Below are 20,175 nucleotides of genomic sequence, written 5' to 3'. Positions count from 1 at the left end.
CATTTTGCTCGTGACTGTTTTTAGACCTGCACACACAAACATGCAATGCACATAGGTCGGATTCGTCTCTTCCACACTTCTGTTTAAAATATTGTGGGTTCAAGATGGAGTGAGGTCAAGTGGTTCTAGAGTTTACATGGAAATCCTCGAAGCACTACCTATTCCCCCTCTCAGGTCAAACACACGATATTTTATATATCATCATTATGTACATTTATATCAAAAAGAATAACAATTCACCTTTCAACAGTACACCTTGTTCTTTTAATAACCGTGAATACCCTTTTCCTTTTATTTAGCTATTCCTAATTTTTTTTCATTTTACTTTAATTATAAAATGTGAATATTTCAATCAATGTTGGAGTTAGTTCTTTCAATATCTAAAAATCGTGAGGACCATTTTTTTTCTTTTTTGTGCTCTTTATCCAGTTGCAAATTGCAGGTGTTCAGGACACTTGAGTACTTTATTCTTTATTCTAATTCCTTGTACATACTAGTATCATTATTTATAATAGTTTGTAGTCTGTGGGAACTCTGGGCAAAATAAAAGTGTTCCCTTTTGACACTCGTAAACTTACCTAAAACATAAAAAAGCTAGTGGTCTATAGAATTCAAACTTACCAGAATAATTCCTATTAAATGTGTGTCTTCTGTCACGATACTGTCCTTTTCCCCTAGGATCAGTACCTACACCTTACATGTGGGTTGACCCTCTGAGTGCACTTCCTCTTTCATTCTGATAGGTACGCCCATTTATAAAACATCCCTATTTATCAGGCCACAGGTCCTCCTATCTCTATGTAGGTAAGCCTGCCCTATATCTTTAGCAAATGCCGGGTATGTCCCCCATATCCTTTATGAGTAGGTCTCATGGTTCATTGCTCTAGTATACATCTTTATGTACACTATAATTAAACATTTCCTGGTAAAAATAAAATCTATTTTACACTTAACTCTCACTTCTTAGTACCTCTTCTAATACCCTAGAGTCCTCTTCCACTTCTCAACTTCTATAATCTTAGGAGATACTATGTCTACATATTTTATTGAACTCATGTTAGATACTATGTCTACACATAATGATCAAGTCCCACTACTCTATGACTCATCTCTTTATCAGAGTGTTTGCTACCCTGACTTTTTTTAAATGATTATCACGATTCACTCCAACCTTGCTTATCGCTGTTTTATAATTATTTCACAAGTTCTCCTGCTCCTATCTCTCTCGGCACATGAGTTGATTGCCACCATTCTTTCTTTTAGACACACAAACAAACACAAACTTACACACAAAATTCAAGGTTTCGCAACAAACTGTTGCCTCATCAGGAAAGAGGGAAGGAGAGGGAAAGACGGAAGGAAATGGGTTTTAAGGGTGAGGGTAAGGAGTCATTCCAATCCCGGGAGCGGAAAGACTTACCTTAGGGGGAAAAAGGACAGGTATACACTCGCACACACACACACATATCCAATGATTATAATAGAGGGAAACATTCCACGTAGGAAAAATATATCTAAAAACAAAGATGATGTGACTTACCAAATGAAAGTGCTGGCAGGTCGACAGACACACAAACAAACACAAACATACACACAAAATTCAAGCTTTCGCAACAAACTGTTGCCTCGTCAGGAAAGAGGGAAAGAGAGGGAAAGACGAAAGGAAGTGGGTTTTAAGGGAGAGGGTAAGGAGTCATTCCAATCCCGGGAGCGGAAAGACTTACCTTAGGGGGAAAAAAGGACGGGTATACACTCACACACACACACATATCCATCCACACATATACAGACACAAGCAGACATATTTAAAGACAAAGAGTTTGGGCAGAGATGTCAGTCGAGGCAGAGGTGCAGAGGCAAAGATGTTGTTGAATGACAGGTGAGGTATGAGTGGCGGCAACTTGAAATTAGCGGAGATTGAGGCCTGGTGGATAACGGGAAGAGAGGATATACTGAAGAGCAAGTTCCCATCTCCGGAGTTCGGATATGTTGGTGTTAGTGGGAAGTATCCAGATAACCCGGACGGTGTAACACTGTGCCAAGATGTGCTGGCCGTGCACCAAGGCATGTTTAGCCACAGGGTGATCCTCATTACCAACAAACACTGTCTGCCTGTGTCCATTCATGCGAATGGACAGTTTGTTACTGGTCATTCCCACATATAATGCATCACAGTGTAGGCAGGTCAGTTGGTAGATCACGTGGGTGCTCTCACACGTGGCTCTGCCTTTGATCGCGTACACCTTCCGGGTTACAGGACTGGAGTAGGTGGTGGTGGGAGGGTGCATGGGACAGGTTTTACACCGGGGGCGGTTACAAGGATAGGAGCCAGAGGGTAGGGAAGGTGGTTTGGGGATTTCATAGGGATGAACTAAGCGGTTACGAAGGTTAGGTGGACGGCGGAAAGACACTCTTGGTGGAGTGGGGAGGATTTCATGAAGGATGGATCTCATTTCAGGGCAGGATTTGAGGAAGTCGTATCCCTGCTGGAGAGCCACATTCAGAATCTGATCCAGTCCCGGAAAGTATCCTGTCACAAGTGGGGCACTTTTGTGGTTCTTCTGTGGGAGGTTCTGGGTTTGAGAGGAAGAGGAAGTGGCTCTGGTTATTTGCTTCTGTACCAGGTCGGGAGGGTAGTTGCGGACAAGGGTTCCACGACCGTGGTACTTGATCGTCGGGAGTATGTGGCTGAGGGACTGCGTCAGCTTTCAGACAACACCACATACAAAGTTTGCCAAGGTAATCCCATTCCTGATGTCTAGGCGGAGCTTCAAGGAATCCTCAGAACCTTAGGCCCCCTACAAAACCTTTCCCCTGACTCCATCAACCTCCTGACCCCATCGACACCCCGCACCCCTACCTTCTACCTTCTTCCTAAAATTCACAAACCCAATCATCCCGGCCGCCCCATTGTAGCTGGTTACCAAGCCCCCACAGAACGTATCTCTGCCTATGTAGATCAACACCTTCAACCCATTACGTGCAGTCTCCCATCCTTCATCAAAGACACCAACCACTTTCTCGAACGCCTGGAATCCTTACCCAATCCGTTACCCCCAGAAACCATCCTTGTAACCATTGATGCCACTTCCTTATACACAAATATCCCGCACGTCCAGGGCCTCGCTGCGATGGAGCACTTTCTTTCACGCCAATCACCTGCCACCCTACCTAAAACCTCTTTCCTCATTACCTTAGCCAGCTTCATCCTGACCGACAACTTCTTCACTTTTGAGGGCCAGACATACCAACAATTAAAGGGAACAGCCATGGGTACCAGGATGGCGCCTTCGTACGCCAACCTATTCATGGGTCACTTAGAGGAAGCCTTCTTGGTTACCCAGGCCTGCCAACCTAAAGTTTGGTACAGATTTATTGATGACATCTTCATGATCTGGACTCACAGTGAAGAAGAACTCCAGAATTTCCTCTCCAACCTCAACTCCTTTGGTTCCATCAGATTCACCTGGTCCTACTCCAAATCCCATGCCACTTTCCTTGATGTAAACCTCCACCTGTCCAATGGCCAGCTTCACACGTCCGTCCACATGAAACCCACCAACAAGCAACAGTACCTCCATTACGACAGCTGCCACCCATTCCACATCAAACGGTCCCTTCCCTACAGCCTAGGTCTTCGTGGCAAACGAATCTGCTCCAGTCCGGAATCCCTGAACCATTACACCAACAACCTGACAACAGCTTTTGCATCCCGCAACTACCCTCTCGACCTGGTACAGAAGCAAATAACCAGAGCCACTTCCTCATCCTCTCAAACCCAGAACCTCCCACAGAAGAACCACAAAAGTGCCCCACTTGTGACATGATACTTTCCGGGACTGGATCAGATTCTGAATGTAGCTCTCCAGCAGGGATACGACTTCCTCAAATACTGCCCTGAAATGAGATCCATCCTTCATGAAATCCTCCCCACTCCACCAAGAGTGTCTTTCCGGCATCCACCTAACCTTCGTAACCTCTTAGTTCATCCCTATGAAATCCCCAAACCACCTTCCCTACCCTCTGGCTCCTACCCTTGTAACCGCCCCCGGTGTAAAACCTGTCCCATGCACCCTCCCACCACCACCTACTCCAGTCCTGTAACCCGGAAGGTGTACACGATCAAAGGCAGAGCCACGTGTGAAAGCACCCACGTGATCTACCAACTGACCTGCCTACACTGTGACGCATTCTATGTGGGAATGACCAGTAACAAACTGTCCATTCGCATGAATGGACACAGGCAGACAGTGTTTGTTGGTAATGAAGATCACCCTGTGGCTAAACATGCCTTGGTGCACGGCCAGCACATCTTGGCACAGTGTTACACCGTCTGGGTTATCTGGATACTTCCCACTAACACCAACCTTTCCGAACTCCGGAGATGGGAACTTGCTCTTCAGTATATCCTCTCTTCCTGTTATCCACCAGGCCTCAATCTCTACTAATTTCAAGTTGCCGCCACTCATACCTCACCTGTCATTCAATAACATCTTTGCCCCTGCACTCCTGCCTCGACTGACATCTCTGCCCAAACTCTTTGTCTTCAAATATGTCTGCTTGTGTCTGTATATGTGTGGATGGATATGTGTGTGTGTGCGAGTGTATACCCGTCCTTTTTGCCCCCTAAGGTAAGTCTTTCCGCTCCCGGGATTGGAATGACTCCTTACCCTCTCCTTTAAAACCCACATCCTTTCGTCTTTCCCTCTCCTTCCCTCTTTCCTGATGAGGCAACAGTTTGTTGTGAAAGCTTGAATTTTGTGTGTATGTTTGTGTTTGTTTGCGTGTCTGTCGACCTGCCAGCACTTTCATTTGGTAAGTCACATCATCTTTGTTTTATATATATATACCCCTACAACCCTTGGCAGTTCTTATATCCTTTTAATCTGTAACTTCATTGTTTGTGTATTCATATTTCTTTGTGTGTATGCGGAAGTGTTTTCATGTAGTCTGATTCTTCGGCCTTCTTACCTGAAGATAAGTTGTAGGTTATTGAATACTGCAGAAACTAGGAAGGACTTCTGCAATAGAAGTAGATGAATATGGAAAGAGGGAAAAATAGATAGGTGCTCTAACGAGAAGTAAGTAAGGAAAAAAAGGTAGAGGTGGTTGCTAAGATCGAAGAAGAGAAAGAAGACAGCCCCAAAGATAGGAACCCCTTCCCACCCCCCTTCCCCAGGATACCTACCTCGCCGGTACTTGAGTGAGAAGCCGGAGGAGGTATGGTGTTAAATTGTCTCCTACAGAATGGACATTCCCATCTTCACCCTTGAGATCCCCGAAGAAAATCTTAGCAACCCTATGGAAACAGGAAATGGTGAAGAATCAGGTACACTTGTTTGCGAGGGTTGTTTGAAAGGTGTGATGTGTGTTTCATGTTAGTCAAGATTTATTTGTTAGTGTAAATCAGGCTTTTATCTACACTCCTAAAGGGTTATTCATGACGCTAGAACTATGTTCTATTATATTGTTGTCAATCATTTTGTCAATTCACTCCTTAACTGTCTCTGTCAGACTTACCGGTATTGGATATGGCTTACATAAAAATGGAGTGTCATCTTTGATTTTAAACTTACATATGGAATCGCTGATATTACCAGGACAATTGGAAAACACTACTTCATATTCCATTAGAATTTTATAGAAATCTAGTTTTTGTTCACTGGTTAATATTAGAGATTCATTTACTTTGTTTTGTTTGTCAGCTCGATGTGATATGTGATTTACATTATCGATCCATGGTGACAATCGTGCTGCAGTAGGTAATCGTTAACATTGACGTTCAGTTATTTGTCTTGCAATGTAATTATTGGTTACAAACGGTATCCAACATTTACTGTCATCTTTACCAAAGCAAAGAAGATTTTCATTGAAATTCAATATGACATTAAATTCTAATAACCAATCTAGGCCAAATAAAACACCCCTATTAATCTAGGCCAAATAAAACACCCCTATTAATATTTTCTACTATTAAAAGTGTTTGACGAAATCTGATATTTCTGATGTGGCAGTTCACTTGGGTTTCATGTTTCACAACCTTTGTTTTCATTCTGGTTATACCAACTATGTAAACTCCAGTTACTGGTAACAGCGGTAAGTAATGCTTAATCTGTAATGTGTTAAGGAACGCACTAGAAATGAGTGATACCTCACTCCCTGAGTCTATAAATATGTTAACTTCAGAAGTCACCACGGTTCCTGCAATTATTGGTTGTGAATTGCTGGTAGTCAAGCTTGGTTCTTCCAGTAACAACCATTCTTTTGTAGGTATGTTGTGTGTGAAATTAACATACTTATTATGAACCAGGCCTCCTAGTGCATCTCTACGACTTGGGTCCCGCCCCTAGATCCAGATCGCACTGGGTTTTTCTCATTATTAGTAATCACTGGTTGGTTATCAAATTGGGGTGCTACATTACTACTTTGTGCTCTATTATTACTTGGCACAAATTCCTGTGAAGTTACTGGACCTAAATTTGAAGGTGGATGCTTCTTCTGATAATTATCGTTTCCATTATTTCTGTTTCACTGGTGTACTCTAGCTAAGTTCACCTTAAGTTTTTTTAAATTATCATTACTATTCCTTCTGTAATTCTGATTTTCACTCTGGTGTATGCTCTCGTTGCGGTCCTTATTTAAGGCATAAAGTGCGTCCACAAAGGACAACAATTCTTCTACTGTTTTCCAGTCGCTACACAAGATGTGTTTTCTTGCATAGATAGGTAAGCATCTGATTAAAATTTGAACTAACCCCTCTTCTTCCATTGGCTTATCTAAGTACTTTGCCCACATTAAATGCCAGTCGAAATACTTTCTCATTGTTCCCCATGTATTATTGTAATACTTCGGGTTCCACAAATCTGATATTAGTTTTTCCTGCATACTAGTGGACCAGTATTTTTCCTTAAATTTCTTCTGGAAGTCTCATCAAGAAGAAAAGTTCTTGAAGTTTACAGTACCCCACTCTTCAGCTTCCCCTACAGCAAATTTAATCTTTTTTGTTCTTCGGGAAGGCTTGGTTAAATCTTTTCAGAAAATGAGTGGGATGTACTTCCCCATCTGGCTTAAACTTAGGGAATTGGCTAGATAACCCTGAATTGGCTCCCAATTGTAAATCCATCATTACCTCACTAGTCAACACCACGTTAGGAGAAGTCATTCTCTTATCTACCTTGTCCTGAATAAATTTGAATTCTTTTCATAATTCATCCATACTTTTCTTGGTATCATTGAGTTCAGAAGATAAGACAGGAGATACGTTCTCAGAGATTACTCTCGCAGCAACTTTTTGGTCAATTATTTCCTCTACATGTTCCTCCAGACTACATATATTTATTAAGTCTGAGGTTGCTAGTTTCTCTTTAAAGTTTCTTTCCACGTTATCTACTTGAGTGTTAATGCATGCAGTTTGCAATTGGAATATTTGTATTGACTTAGCCTGCTTTCCAACACTCTCTCTCATTGAGTTCAGAAGATAAGACAGGAGATATGTTCTCAGAGATTACTCTCACAGCAACTTTTCGGTCAATTATTTCCTCTACATGTTCCTCCAGACTACTTATATTTATTAAGTCTGAGGTTGCTAATTTCTCTTTAAAGTTTCTTTCCACGGTATCTACTCAAGTGTTAACGCCTGCAGTTTGCAGTTGGACTATTTCCATTTCATATCCTGCTTTCCCACACTCTCTCTCATTGAGTTCAAAAGATAAGACAGGAGATACTTTCTCGGAGATTACTCTTGCGGCAACTTTTCAGTCAATTATTTCCTCTACATGTTCCTCCAGACTACTTACATTTATTAAGTCTGAGGTTGCTAATTTCTCTTTAAAGTTTATTTCCACATTATCTACTCGAGAGTTAATGCCTGCAATTTGCAATTGGACTGTTTGTATTAACTTATCCTGCTTTTCAATACTCTCTCTCAAATTGTGTAATTTTTGTTTTACAGCATCAAATGTAACATTACATACATTTTGAAATGATCCTAACTACTCACTAAGTTCAGATTCTACATTATTACATTTATCTTCAATATCAAATTCTAACTTCTTTGTCAAATCCTGAAATTGCTCACTCTGTCTCTGTTTAAAGTCAGTGAACAGTTGATTTACATGACTGCTTAAAGAACTAGTTAGTTCACCTTTCAAATCTATTTTAAAATTTTCTACTTTAGTAATTAAAATGTAAATTCAGTTTTCGGATTTCCCATGCCTTCTCATAAATGGCTAAATTCCTTACTTGTTCATCTACTGTAGCACTTAAATATTCTAAAGTTTCATTCTGAACATCCAGTTTATTATTTAATTGAGTATTCACTGAATCTAATTTAAGACATTGAGCATTTAAAGTTGTATTTAGTTCCTTTCTTAAAGAAGCATTTTGAGCGGATGAATCTGTCCTCTGGTCATCTATTTTATCATTTAAAGTTTTGATCAAATTCACTAATTCAGACCAGTCTGGCACCTCCTTACTCACTTTCATTGCCATGGCTGGTTCTGAAGTTTCTCCAACTAACTGTACGTTTTCCATATTTTTACCAATTTTAGATCAGATAAGCATTAAAAAAAATACTTCTAAGTATAATAAATACATAAATACAGTCTATTGAACAGTTTCTTCAACTTTATACTCAAACAGTTATTGTTTTATGCTCACCCGGCGTAGAGTTTTAGGCTGCGTTGGTGAACAGGTGTGGAATCAGCACCGGTGAGCAGCAACTGGTGCCTGTGTCGTCAGTTGCTGGTTTCTGTGTTGGCATGAGCCTGATGTAGAATCAGCACTGGTGAACCGCAACTGGTGCGGGTGGTGTCAGTTGTTGGTTTCTGCGTTGGTGCGGATCTTCTTAGTTCAATGATTCTCGTCATATCTTGCGTTAGTCTAATACGTCGAGGTCTTCTTTCCACTCTTTAATGTTATTACTTCCTTACGTCTTCCCTTTGCTACATTTATTAATTTTCTTTTTCATTTGATTTCTGGGCTAAATCAAGTTTCTCATAACTGTTGTCTTGTCTGGTTATACTCAGTTGCTATGGCAACATGCAACATCCACTTTTCTCATTTTCATTTCTAATTCCCGTTTTTTCAGGTCCTTTTTCACCGGTCGCCACGTTCTAATACTTTAAACAACAAGAAGAGATGTGGAGCTGGTTTGAAACTTCCCACCTTTCTCCCACAGGTTGACGTACTTGGTATGCACAGCCGATCTTCTTCTCTGGATATCCGGCCACATCAATCTCCAAAAACTTCTTCTCGAAAGAATAATGCTGGTTAAGGGAATTTATCAGATTTGCTCTCTACCCTTGAAATAATTTGGTACTCGAAGAATACTTTTAGTTCAGTCATGGTATATTTCAACTTCCACAAAAAACAAATTCACCACTTCCCATATAAATATTTGAACTTGTGCGAGTCAACCAAATCACCAAACATTAGACTCTATTAGGATATGTTTACAACAGAGTTGGTTTACTAACCACAAGAAAATATGAACATGTCTTGCTTCTAGCAAGTCCAACACATGAATTACTTAAAAGTCTAATCTCATTTCTTCGTTTGTTCTTAACAATCACACAGTCACTAAACCAGCAAAGAATAGCACAGGCTCTTCTCTACACATACACTGTAACTCTATGGATCATACAGCAGGTACTTGTTGGCTGCCGTTCGCCACTGCATCCACATTTTGCTTGTGACTGCACACACAAACATGCAATGCGCAATAGATCGGATTCGTCTCTCTCACACTTCTATTTAAAATATCGTGGGTTCGAGACAGAGGAAGGCCAAATGGTTCTAGAATTTACACTGAAATTCTCGAAGCACTACAAGATAAAAAGTTTTCCAAAAGAAGAATACAACAGTATATTTAAAGATTGCCTCCTACAACACTGATGTCAGATAATTAAAATATATTGATATATTGTGGAAATCTGTAGTGTGCAGAAAAGATTGGTGCAAGAGTGTGAAAGGGTGGACACCACTCACAATGCGACCCCCAAAGACAACAATACATGGAAATGTCTGTACATTTTATAATTATTGTGTTGGGACCATTGCTAATTGACACTGGTAATCTTGTAGTGAGATTAAATTCACAATCATGCCAGTTCAAAGAGAAACAACAGTTGTGTTGTTGAGCAGAAAGAAAGAAAAGGAACATAGTCTGTACATGAGAGAGTGTCATATGTCCCTGTAAACCAAAAGTATTACTTCTTTGGGGTGCATTCACGCACCCGTAGTGAGTGCTATTTCTGTAGCCGCACACTGGGAAAATTATTCAATTTTTTAAGAGGACTAACACATGTAATTCCCTGGGAGCAAGACTGAGTTAGTATGGAACTTGCTGAAGTGCATCAAAGAAGAAGAACATGCTACTAATAAGGAGATTTTGGCACTTCAATTGAATGGCTTTACAATGTTTTCTGAAGATGTTAAAACAGGAGTCTATATCTTGTTTAGGAAAGAATGCGGTGAATAGTATACCTTCATGATCTCTGAAGACTTTATGCATAATTTTTGTGGCAAATGATTATATCTTTACATTGTATTAATGCACAAATGGTCTCAGTCTGGTAACGGTGAACCCAAGACTCATTACCTGTGACAATTTGTGCTTCTATACTCTGTGAGAATTATGTGCAGCACATACTGTACACATATTTGTGATCATTTAACATACCAAGAAATGTGGCTTGCAACAAATTAATAGCAGTGGCTGTGGGCCATGTAGTTAACAACTGCTTTGCTTTGATTAGGTGTTCAGTCCATTGCACATTGTCTGTTGTGGTTCTCTTTCAATGTAGTACTAAGTGACCTCCTTTTTTCCCAATTACTTATTCTTCTTTCCTCTGTGGGGAAGGAGCTAATACTTCCATAAACTAGGAGTAGTTTTCCTTACTTTTAATTCCATATATCAACTATACTAGAACTTTACCTCCTGATGATAAGTACTACTGACCATTCTGTCTCCTTGTAATATGGCAGAAAGGCATTTTTTTCTGTAAATGTGAAGAATTTCTTTGTGTACATTCTTTGAGTCCCACACATCTGTGTACACAGCCACCACAATTCCTCAAAATAAATTTACAGAAAGCAGGTAGTGAAGAAAATATTTGGAATACCGTTGAAGGGACAAATACACTATCTGGGAAAAAAGGTGAAGCATTCAGAAGAGGAGGAGGAAATGAAGTGAAATGTCTTGTGTTGAGAGGGTCTGTGATATTATTCCACAGATTACAAAAACAAGTCATGTTTACAATGAACCTGGCAGTATGAGCCCACTGATCAGTAAGATGTCGCACCTTCTCTGCCCTGGATGCCTGCACTGATTCTGTTGGGCAGGGTGTCATAAAGCCGTTGTAACCTCTCCTGAGCCAAAGTGTCCCACAACTGTTGTAACTCGTCCTTAGTATCCTAGATACAGACTCTGAGGCAGAGCTGGTCCTGTATATGTTCTGTCTAAGAGAGTTCTGGTGATCTTGCTGCGCAAAGGAGTATCTCAACATCTTGTAAACAGTTCATTGAGGCACATGACACGTGGGCAAGCACTGTCCTGTTGAAAAATGGTACCACAATGCTGCTGCCTGAGAAGTAACACAAGGATGCAGGATATCCGTGATGTACCATTGTGCTATCAGAGTTCCTTCAATCACTATCAACCATGACCTGAAGTCATACCAGGTGGCTCCCCACAGCATGACACCAGGAGCAACACCACTGTGCCTCTCCAAAACATTGGAAGAATGGGGTCTCTCCCCAGATCACTACCATACTTGCCAACAATAATCGACTGGGGTACTACAGAATTGCAGTTCATCACTGAATACAATACAATGCATTCATCACAATCCATGTTGCCCTGCCGCAGCTTCACTCCAAATGCAGCTGGTTGTGTTATGGTGTGAATGGTACTGAACACATGTGATTGTAATTCCGTAGTTCAGCTACTGCTAGTCTGTGACCAATGTTGTGGTATGGCACACACTATTGCAGGGAGTCTGTTACTTGTTCTTGGACAGCAGGCACAGATGTGAAGGGGTTATGAAGTGCTTGGTGCAAATTATGATGACCCTCCTTTGTGTCGGCCATGTGTGGTCAACTGGAACCTTGATGATGAGTGTGCCTGCTCTCACATTCCCATGCAGCCTAACATTGGGCCATTGTTATATCCTGATGACCCAAGAATTTGGATACTGCCTGATTTGACCAGCTGACCAAATGGAGAACCACAAGGAAGCCCCTATCAAATTCTCTAAAGTATTGAAACACTATCACACATGAGTATGCGGCATCCCGGTGCCCTACACAGTGGTCTCTCAATGCCTGACACTGATCTTGCAACCTTATCTGTCCTATCAGGCCTGGTAGCAACACCAAACACTAACAAACATTAATGTACCTTGGTGGCCATTCTACCTGTGACAGAGAATTTTAGCTCTAATCATTTATGTACCTGTCAGTGACTTGTATGTGTATGTGTTACATTGATATCCAACCATGTCTTCCGTGTACTTCACTTTTTTTGGCAGACAGTGTGGATGTTGTCACCTTGTTTTTCAATGGACAATGATTTGAAGCAGTTCACATGTGCAAGAAAATAAGTTACTAATATAGTACACAAAGGACATCAGTTACTCACAAATGCAATCTTTGTTTAAAACTCTGCATGGCAACACAACTTTTATGGGAATGAAATTTCACTCTGTCTTTGCATTAAAATGATGACGTTTTCATCATATGGAATTTTATTTGTTTCAGGAATGCGCACATACGAGGACTTTCTGTCCCTGTCAATATACTGTCGCGATCGCATGAATCCATATATGTTTGCATATGCATTGTCAATTGCCATTATTCATCGACCAGACACACAAAATATACCTCTCCCACCTCTTACTGAAGTGTTTCCAGACAGGTTCATGGACAGTTCCATATTTGGACGCGCTCGTGAGGAAGCAAACATTGTCAGCACTGGAGATAGGGTAAGTTTTGTACATCTTACAGTGTACTGTGTATCACTGGTGACTAGTGAAAACCTCTTATGTCAGCACATATAATGCTTAAATACATTAATCCATCGTAAAATAAATTCAGCTTATAAAACGTCAGGTATATTTGACAAGCCCATCTGAGTCAGTGACAGATAAGTACAAGATAATGTGATGAATAGCTGCTGTTCTGCAGAAGTTTCATATATTTATTTAGTAATGATCCTGTAAGTCTAGTGTTGTACTTTGTACAGTAGACATTGGACTGGTCCTTAAGAGCTATGAAGAACTTCTTACATTAAATCGTCTCCAGGAACCATGGAACTTTCCAAGGTAGAGTGGCTTGAATACTTGAATGATACAGACAGAAACCACAGTTGAGGAGTATCTGTGGAGAGGCCAGACTAACCCATGAACCCTGAAGGAGACAGCTGTCTTTTCAGTAGTTGCAGGGGTAATAGTCTGGAAGGTGGATTGATCTTGCCTTGTAACATTAGCCAATATCACAGTGCAGTATTGGCATGCCCTGTTGAAAGCAAAGGAAAACTACCGCCATTATTTTTTTCTGCCAAAAGCATACCGCTCTACTGTATGGCTTAATGATGATAGCATCCTCTTGGGTAAAATATTACGGAGGTAAAATAGTCCCCTATTTGCATCTACAGTCGGGGACTACTCAGGAGGATTTTGTTATCAGGAAAGTCAAAGCTGGCATTCTGTGAGTTGGAGAGTGGAATGACAGATCCCTTATCATGATGGTAGATTAGAGAAAAAAAAGATAAGAAAAACAGATGGGTTTAATTTAGATATATTGGGAATTAGTGGAGTGTGGTGGCAGAAAGTGCTGGTCAGTACAGGGTTATCAACACATAATGAAATAGGGGTATTCCAAGAGTAGGCCTTGTAATGAATAAGAAAATAGGAATGCAGGTAAGCGACCACAAATAGTATAGTGAAGAAATTACAGTATTCAGGAGACACATGAAGCCAACACCCAGCACAATAGCATACGTTTATATGTGAACAAATTCTTCAGATGATGAAGAGATTGGAAGAATGTGTGATGAGATAAAGGAAATTATTCAGGTTGTTAATGGAGACAAAAGTTTAATTGTGATGGGGCTGGAAATTGTTAGTAGGAAAAGGAAGAGAAGGAAAAATAGTACAAGAATATCAGCTGAGGGAAAGAAATAAAAGAGGATGACATCTGGTAGAGTTTTGCAGAGAGCGTAATTTAATCACTGCTAACACTTGATTTAAAAATCTTGAAAGAAGGCTGCATATGTGGAAGAGACCAGGTGACACTGGAAGATATTGTAAAATATTTTCATATGTGTATGGTCTATGACTGTAATTGACTGATTATGAACTGCAGACTAAAACCGAAGAAATGTGAAAAGTGAGGAATTCAAGGAGATGCCACATGGATAAATTGAAAAAGTCAGAGGTTATTGAGAGAGCATTAGGCACTGTTGGGCTGAATCAGGGGACAGTAATACATTAAAAGATGAACAAGTAGCTTTGAGAGATGAAGTAGTGAAGACAGAAGAGAATCATGTAGGTAAAGAGGTCAAACGCAGTAGAAATCCTTGGATAACACAGGAGATACAAAATGTAATTGTCAAGATAAGAAAATTTGAAAATGCAGCAAATGAAGCAGGCAAAAGGAAATATACATGTCTAAAAAATGAGACTGACAGAAAATGCAAACTGATTAAGTAGGCATTATTAGAGAACAAATGCAAGGCTGTAGAAACATGTATAACTAGGGGAAGTTTGATACCACCAATAGGAATATTAAAGACACCTTTGGAGAAAAGAGAAGCAACCCTAATGAATAACAGTAACTCAAGTTGCAAACCAGTACTTAGCAAAAAAGAGAAAGCTGAAAAGTGGAAGGGATAAACAGGTCTCTGTAAAGAAAAGAAATGTGAGGACAATGTTATTGAAAGAGAAGAGGAACTAGCTGAAGATGAGGCGGGAGGAATACTAGTGTGAGAAGAGTTTGCACAGAGCTGAAAGACGTAAGTGGAAAGAAGGCACCTGGAGTAAATGTTATTTGCTCAGTATTATTGAGACTTTTGGGAGAGCCAGCCGAGACAAAATTGTTCCACCTGATTGCAAGATATATGCGACAGGTGAAATACTCTCAAATTTCAATATTCCCCAAGATAATGTTATAGGCCCTTTGCTGTTCCGTATCTATATAAATGATTTGGGAGACAATCTGAGCAGCCGTCTTAGGTTGTTTGCAGATAACGCTGTCGTTTATTGACTGATAAAGTCATCAGAAGATAAAAAAAAATTGCAAACCGATTTAGAAAAGATATCTGAATGATGCAAAAATTGGCAGATGACCCTAAATAATGAAAAGTGTGAGGTCGTTCACATGAGTGCTAAAAGGAATTCGTTAAACTTCCGTTACAAGATAAATCAGTCTAATCTAAAAGCCGTAAATTCAACTAAATGCCTAGGTATTACAATTACGAACAACTTAAATTGGAAGGAATACACAGAAAATGTTGTGGGGAAGGCTAACCAAAGACTGCGTTTTGTTGGAAGGACACTTAGAGAATGCAACAGATCTACTAAGGGGACTGCCTACGCTACGCTTGTCTGACCTCTTTTAGAATACTGCTGTGTGGTGTGGGATCCTGACAGGACTGACAGAGTACATCAAAAAAGTTCAAAGAAGGGCAGCACAGTTTGTATTATCGCGAAATATGGGAGAAAGCGTCACAGAAATGATACAGGATTTGGGCTGGACATCACTAAAAGAAAGGCGTTTTTTGTTGTCATGGAATCTTCTCACAAAATTCCAATCACCAACTTTCTCCTCCGAATGTGAAAGCATTTTATTGACACCGATCTACATAGGGAGAAATGGTCACCATGATAAAATAAGGGAAATCAGAGATCGTACAGAATGATATAGGTGTTCATTCTTTCCGCACGCTATACGAGATTGGAATAATAGAGAATTGTGAAGGTGGTTCGATGAGCACTCTGCCAGGCACTTAAACATGACTTGCAGAGTATCCATGTAGATGTAGATGTAATAATTCCAATTCCAAAGAAGGCAGCTGCTGACAAGTGTGACTACTTCCAGATCATCAGTTTAATACTTCTTGGTTCCAAAGTATGGCACGAATTATTTACAGTGGAATGGAAAAACTGGTAGAAGTCAATCTCAGGGAAGATCAGTTTGACTTCTGGAGAAATGTAGAAGCACATGAGGTAATACTGACCCTATATTTTATTCTAAAAGAGAGACTGAAGAAAGTTGTACGTACATTTACAGCATTTGTAGACTGAGATAAAGCTTTTGACAATGAAGGGAAAAGCTCCTTGAAATTTTGAAGATAACAGGGTGTAAAATACAGGGAATGAAAGATCAATTATAATTTGTACATAAACCTGACAGCAGTTATAAGAGTCATGTGACATGAAAGGGAAGCACATGCCCGCACACCCATCGTCGTCGCGACTGCACAGATTATGATATCGCTTTGCCGTTTCCCCCCTGGCAGCGGAGCTGATCTCTAAAGTTGGTGTATATATGGTCCCAGCTAGTTAAAAACCATTCCTTGCCTTGTTGCTCAGGCATAAAACATCTCTGAATCACATTGTGAATCTAATTGTGTGAACTTGCAGTTGAAAATTGATCTCATTTTTTATTTCCTGAGATATTGTATACACTTTCAACTATGACAGATGCAAAGACAGTGCTTTTATTTATTACTCAGGAATAACATAGCAGTCGAGTTCCAGTCTATTTTTTCTAATTTTTGTTTCCCAAATAATTTGATTTAGTTATCTTCGTAGCCAATATGCCTTTGTTAAATCCTATTATCTGTCTGTAACAGGTTGATCAGCTTTTCTCAATAACCCTTGAATATCCACAGATATAATTGTCTATGTACTAGCTGATTTTGGGGGATTTAGAAAACACGGGGAAAGTCTCGTATATATTCAGTTTTATTGACACAATTCACTTCTTAAATTAATGAGAGATGGCACTGGGGAATCAATGAAGAAGGAATTGATCCTAGTATCTATCGTCTCGGTATAATAACAGTCAGTCTGTACCACATTCCTTCACATTCCCATCAACAAAGATATGATTTCCCATGAAACTGTCCTTCACCATTAATATCTGATAAATCATAAATGTGTCTCGGGCTTTACAATGTCTAAGCTTCTTAATTCTCTTGACATGATATTAATGGTAAGTTTGAGTTCTTTCAATGTCTGTTCAGCACAAATTTAGTCTTTTCACGGGTGCTATATCTCACATCTTGTTTATTAGCAGAATCGCCTTGACAAAACGATTGGCAAAGATATTAGTATTATAAGGTCCAATTATTTTCTGTCCCAATACCTCAAAATAATCTATTATCCACCACTCCAGTGTCTGAACCAGTCATCAAAATGATATTTAATTGAGCTTATAATCCCTAATTTCTGACTACCATGGAAGACTGCAAACATGCGTCATTGAAAACAAAGACTCAATTGAGCTAACAATGCTGCGCATTGGTTTATATATTATATTCAAAACAAAACACAGCTCCATTATGTCTTGCTTGGATTCCCTTTGTACTACTTTGAATTACTCTATTTCAAATATCTACACTTTGTAAAATTTTAACTAACTATTACTTCAAAATACATCTAACGTTTTTTGGCTCTTGGGTCATTTCGTATTACAGAATTTAATCTAATATTCATTTCTGAGTACTCACTCTTTAAAGAGTGGTTACAAGTAGTAAAATAGAAGGGAGTGAGACAGATTTTGTAGCCTATCTCTGGTGCTTTTCAATACATACATTAGGCAAGCAGTAAAGGAAACCAAAGAGAAATTTGGAAAGGGCGCTAAAGATGAGGGACAAGAAATAAAAAAAGTAAAACAAAAATAATGAGATGGTATCAAATTCAATCAGGCAAAGCTGAGATTAGATTAGGAAATGAGACAGTAAAAGTAGTAGATTACTTTTGCTATTTGAGCAGCAAAATAATAAACATTGGCAGAGATGATATAAAATGCAGACTGGCAGTAGCAATAAAAGCATTTCTGGAAAAGAAGTATTTGTTAACATTTAATATAAATTTAAGTATTAAGAAATCTTTTCTTGTTGTATTTGTCTGGAGTATCACTTTACATGGAAGAGAAATGTGGATAATAAGCACCTCAAACAAGAAGAGAATAGAAGCTTTTGAAAGGCCATGCTGTAACAGAATGCTGAAGATATTTGTGTTGATCAAATAACTAATGAGAAATTACTAAATCAAACTGGGACAAAAGAAATTTATAGCACAACTTGATTAAAAGAAGGGATCAAGGAATAGTCAATTTGGCAATGGAGGGAAGTGTGTGAATTAAAAATTGCAGAGAAAAATTCCATGGTATCTATGAAGTTGTTAAAATACTTTGTTTTCTCAGTCTCTGGATGTATAGAGCTGGCACATTTTTATCCCCCCCCTAATTACAGAAGTTCTTCAAACTCATGTGGATGCAAAAATGCTTTCACTTGTATTCTGTCACTAGGACAATATTTTGTTGATGTGGATCAATTAAAACAACTTTTTAATGCATTAACTGAGTGTTTGAATCACATGGATGAATTTCAAATAAAATAGTGCTTTATATAGAACTGAAAAATGGAGAAAAACAACTATGCTGTAAATTGGAACAGAACTATGTGATGCAGGTTTTTTACTAACGTCCAGAAACCATTGAATCACTGACTTACGACGAAGTACACCACTAAAAAGTGCATATGTTTACAAAAGCTACAATATTTTGCGAATGGTAGCTCAGCAATGTCTCTACAAGATTTAATCCCTCTCCTCATATGTCTACTTTCCTTGAAGTCCAATTGTCTTTTCCCTAAAATTAATCTTTGTCCTTTATTCTCTCCCCACACACATGGAGCTGACATTGTGTGGTAGTTATTCTTTGTACAAGGGCTACAGCCTTCATACATCACATTCTGGTAATGACAATTTTTGCACATAGTTTTCTATGAAGTGTGGTCTGTGAGATGTAACCAAATAATATGTCAAAAAGTTTTTGTTGTGTTACTGTAGCTTGTGGTTTGTTAATGGAACACATACTCAATTTTAGTATCACAGGTTTTAAAGTGTTTGTAATAATATTTGTTGTACATTTTTGTGATTAAGTAGTAAAACATAACTTTATAACTTAATCAGCTACATACTGTAAAGTAGAGAGAAATGTAAAATTGATTTCATATGAAGAACTTTCAGATAGTGTACAGTCATTTCGTATTAGCAAGTTGTCACACACTAAATAATACAGCTTTATTTACTACTTGAAAATTGGTAAACTTGTTTTTTATCTTGACATCTAGCTGCCAATAGTAATTCCACGAGACTACACAGCTTCTGATCTCGAACCAGAACACCGTGTTGCATATTTCCGAGAAGACATTGGTGTTAATTTATTTCACTGGCAATGGCACCTTTACTATCCATTCTCTGGCTTACGATCTATTGTCAATAAAAATCGGCGGGGTGAGCTCTTCTACTACTTGCATCAGCAGATTATTGCAAGGTTTGTGCTATTGGCTAATTTCATTACACTGCAAATGAAAAGATATTTTTTCAGTTATTTTTCTTATAGTACATATATTGTAAGTTTTCACATAAATGTGTAAACATAAATTAAAGGGCTTTAAGGAAAAGATGTAAACTTTTGCTTGTTGTTGGATAAAATTGACAAAAATGTTGTGATACTCCTATGCCTGGTCTGATGTTGGCTGGTTCAGACTACAGTAATAGAAAGAATTTGAGTCCCTAACATTTGTCCAGCAAGATAAAATACAAGGTTTGGTTATAGTTTTATGTAGACAGTGTAGCCACTGCAGTTAAGATCAGCAAGACAGCGATGCATGATTCTAATTACTGTATTGGGTACAAACTTGAAGCTCAAATGTTTTTCTACGTGACCATAAGGTGCTGCTGATGGTTGTTTGTCTGTTGTGTAGACACAGGGAAGAATGAAACAGTTACTGTGTATTTCACATTGTCATCTTACGTAGTAACGGCAATTTTAATATTTTTCACCCTTAGATTTTAGTGCTGAAGCACGAAAAACCAGAAAGATTAAGCATAACATTAACCCATTAAGTACCAGTGTCCTATTTTGAGGACAGAGCACATA

At 39.1% G+C, this 20,175-nt stretch overlaps 1 protein-coding gene across 1 annotated transcript in view; it reads left to right on the top strand.

Annotated features, from left to right (window-relative positions):
* LOC124712074 (phenoloxidase 2-like) overlaps positions 1-20,175 on the top strand; it is a 229,089-nt gene that overhangs the window by 40,882 nt on the left and 168,032 nt on the right. The window contains exons 5-6 of the mRNA XM_047242369.1: positions 12,760-12,983; positions 19,364-19,566. Coding sequence (XP_047098325.1) covers positions 12,760-12,983; positions 19,364-19,566 — 427 coding nt within the window. The remainder of the gene's footprint in view (positions 1-12,759; positions 12,984-19,363; positions 19,567-20,175) is intronic.

This window comes from Schistocerca piceifrons, chromosome 8, assembly GCF_021461385.2.
Source record: "Schistocerca piceifrons isolate TAMUIC-IGC-003096 chromosome 8, iqSchPice1.1, whole genome shotgun sequence".
Taxonomy (NCBI): domain Eukaryota; kingdom Metazoa; phylum Arthropoda; class Insecta; order Orthoptera; family Acrididae; genus Schistocerca; species Schistocerca piceifrons.
This window is presented reverse-complemented; position numbering and strand designations above follow the sequence as displayed.